Consider the following 2,500-nt stretch of genomic DNA (forward strand, 5'->3'; position numbering starts at 1 on the left):
GCGTTGTAGTCGTCGTAGTCTGCAGCCGGCGTGAAGTCGTAGTACTGAGCCTCTGACGCTGAAACACACAACGCCTTCACGTTAACATCACATCTCAGGACGTCTCCTCTGACGGAGCGACGCGAACCCGAGGAACCTCCGGAGGATCCGTTAAAGGTGCGTCCGTGTCGTCAGCGTGCACCATCTGCCTTCAATAGAAGCGCCGAGGCGTGGGCGTCCGGGTGTGTTCGGACTCTCCGCGTGTTTTCACTTTAGAACACAGTTATTGTTGTTTGAAGGGCGCGACAGAGAGACCCAGCTGCTCACACACAGCAGCCTCTACGGTGCACGCGGAAGCAGAACTCTCAGTATCATCAAAGCAAGTTCAGTCCAAAGCAACTGGACCTGGTTCTTTGTCAGGAAGACGTTTCACCTCTGATCCAAGAGGCTTCATCAGTGCGTGTGGACCAGTCGTGGACCGGTCCCAGCCTGGTCCTGGTCCTGGTCCCAGCCTGGTCCTGGTCCTGGTCCTGGTCCTGGTCAGATGCGTACATGAACTGATGAAGCCTCTTGGATCAGAGGTGAAACGTCTTCCTGACAAAGAACCAAGTCCAGTTGCTTTGGACTGAAGTTGCTTTGATGATAACGACGACCTGGACCCATGAGAACATTCACGTGCTTATAACGCCGGAAACCGCGGCAGGCGTGATGAGGAACAGGGGCCGACTGTGGACCGGTACGGCCACAGTTGGGCCGGCCTTTAATGTGATAACCAACGCTTGGTTTCTCCCAATAAACCAGGATCAATAACCTGTTATGGTTTAATAAATGCTGTTGCTGTCTCCTCACTGTGCAGCAATAACCTCATCCCTCCATCAGCTCTTGAAGGATCCAAACCAAACACATTCATGTTCCAACAACAAACACTTTGAGTCAGAACCAGAACCTCATCTGTCAGTGAGCCTCTGCCCGACACGCGTGACCACGCAGCGCTGGACTCACGTGCACACGCCGCCGCCTGCTTCCTGTCCATGGCTCAACCCCGGGTCAGAACGATCAGTCGACTATAAGACGGGACCAAGTTCCACCTCCATCATCCACCTCCAGCATCCACCTCCATCATCCACCTCCAGCATCCACCTCCATCATCCACCTCCATCATCCACCTCCAGCATCCACCTCCATCATCCACCTCCATCATCCACCTTCATCATCCACCTCCAGCATCCACCTCCATCATCCACCTCCATCATCCACCTCCATCATCCACCTTCATCATCCACCTCCAGCATCCACCTCCATCATCCACCTCCATCATCCACCTCCAGCATCCTCCTCCATCATCCACCTCCATCATCCACCTCCAGCATCCTCCTCCATCATCCACCTCCATCATCCACCTCCAGCATCCTCCTCCATCATCCACCTCCAGCATCCACCTCCAGCATCCACCTCCATCATCCACCTCCAGCATCCACCTCCATCATCCACCTCCATCATCCACCTCCTCTATGGAGCCCCCTGGCCACACATGAGCCCAGTTGCTGCAGAACTGCGACGACGTTTGACACATACAGCTGACTTCCTGTTGTCAGTAGGTGGCGCTGTGACTGAATGTCAGCGTGTAGATGTGTCCAGGCCTGGACTCTTATCCATCAGGTCAAATTTGCGGCAGATTGGAAAAAGTAAAGTTGAGCTACGACAACTTCCTTATTCCTTATTTGGGCAAAATTCAACGCAGCGCCAGATCGAGGGCGTCGCATGATCCTCAGAAGCTTCACAGTTTAGCCTCACAAACGTCTTTAGATGCAACCGATCGGACCTGAGGTCACTGGGGTCGATTCTGTGTGTGTGTGTTGTGTGTGTGTGTGTGTGTGTGTGTGTGTGTGTGTGTGAAAGAGGTTTGTTAAAGTACAACACGTCCGACTGGCTTCACTTTGAGAAAAAATGCCACAGTAAATCCAAAATGGCCGACTTGTGGACACACTTCATTAACTGTCAACCTGCCACCTGATGACCTCACTGACCCTCAGGTGATGTCATCACAACGTCTGTCACACACACACACACACACACACACTTACACAGAAAGACAGACAGAGACACACACACACGCACACACACACACGCACACACACACACACACACGCACATGCATACACACACACACACTTACACAGAAAGACAGACAGAGACACACAAACACGCACGCACGCACACACACACACGCACACACACACAAAGACAGACAGACAGACAGACAGACACACACACACACACACACACACACACACACACACACACAGCGTTAACGAGGTCATCCTCTGATAATCTCTCATCATTAATCTGTCAAATCTGATCTGTCTGCGCCTCGACGGCTAATGTGTGTTAGCATGTTTAACATAAAGATTAAAGGCTCACACACACACACACACACACACACACACACACACACACACACACACACACACACACACACACACACACACACACACACACACACACACACACACACACACAC

General features: G+C 52.2%; 1 protein-coding gene across 1 annotated transcript in view; it reads right to left on the bottom strand.

Annotated features, from left to right (window-relative positions):
- The window catches only part of LOC310955474 (uncharacterized protein), an 8,431-nt gene that overhangs the window by 3,337 nt on the left and 2,594 nt on the right, over window positions 1-2,500 (bottom strand). The window contains exon 2 of the mRNA XM_083925291.1: window positions 1-58. This exon is cut by the window's left edge and continues 23 nt beyond it. Within this exon, the coding sequence (XP_083781417.1) occupies window positions 1-58 (58 nt within the window). The remainder of the gene's footprint in view (window positions 59-2,500) is intronic.

This window comes from Echiichthys vipera (assembly GCF_963691815.1).
Source record: "Echiichthys vipera genome assembly, chromosome: 13".
Lineage (NCBI taxonomy): Eukaryota > Metazoa > Chordata > Actinopteri > Perciformes > Trachinidae > Echiichthys > Echiichthys vipera.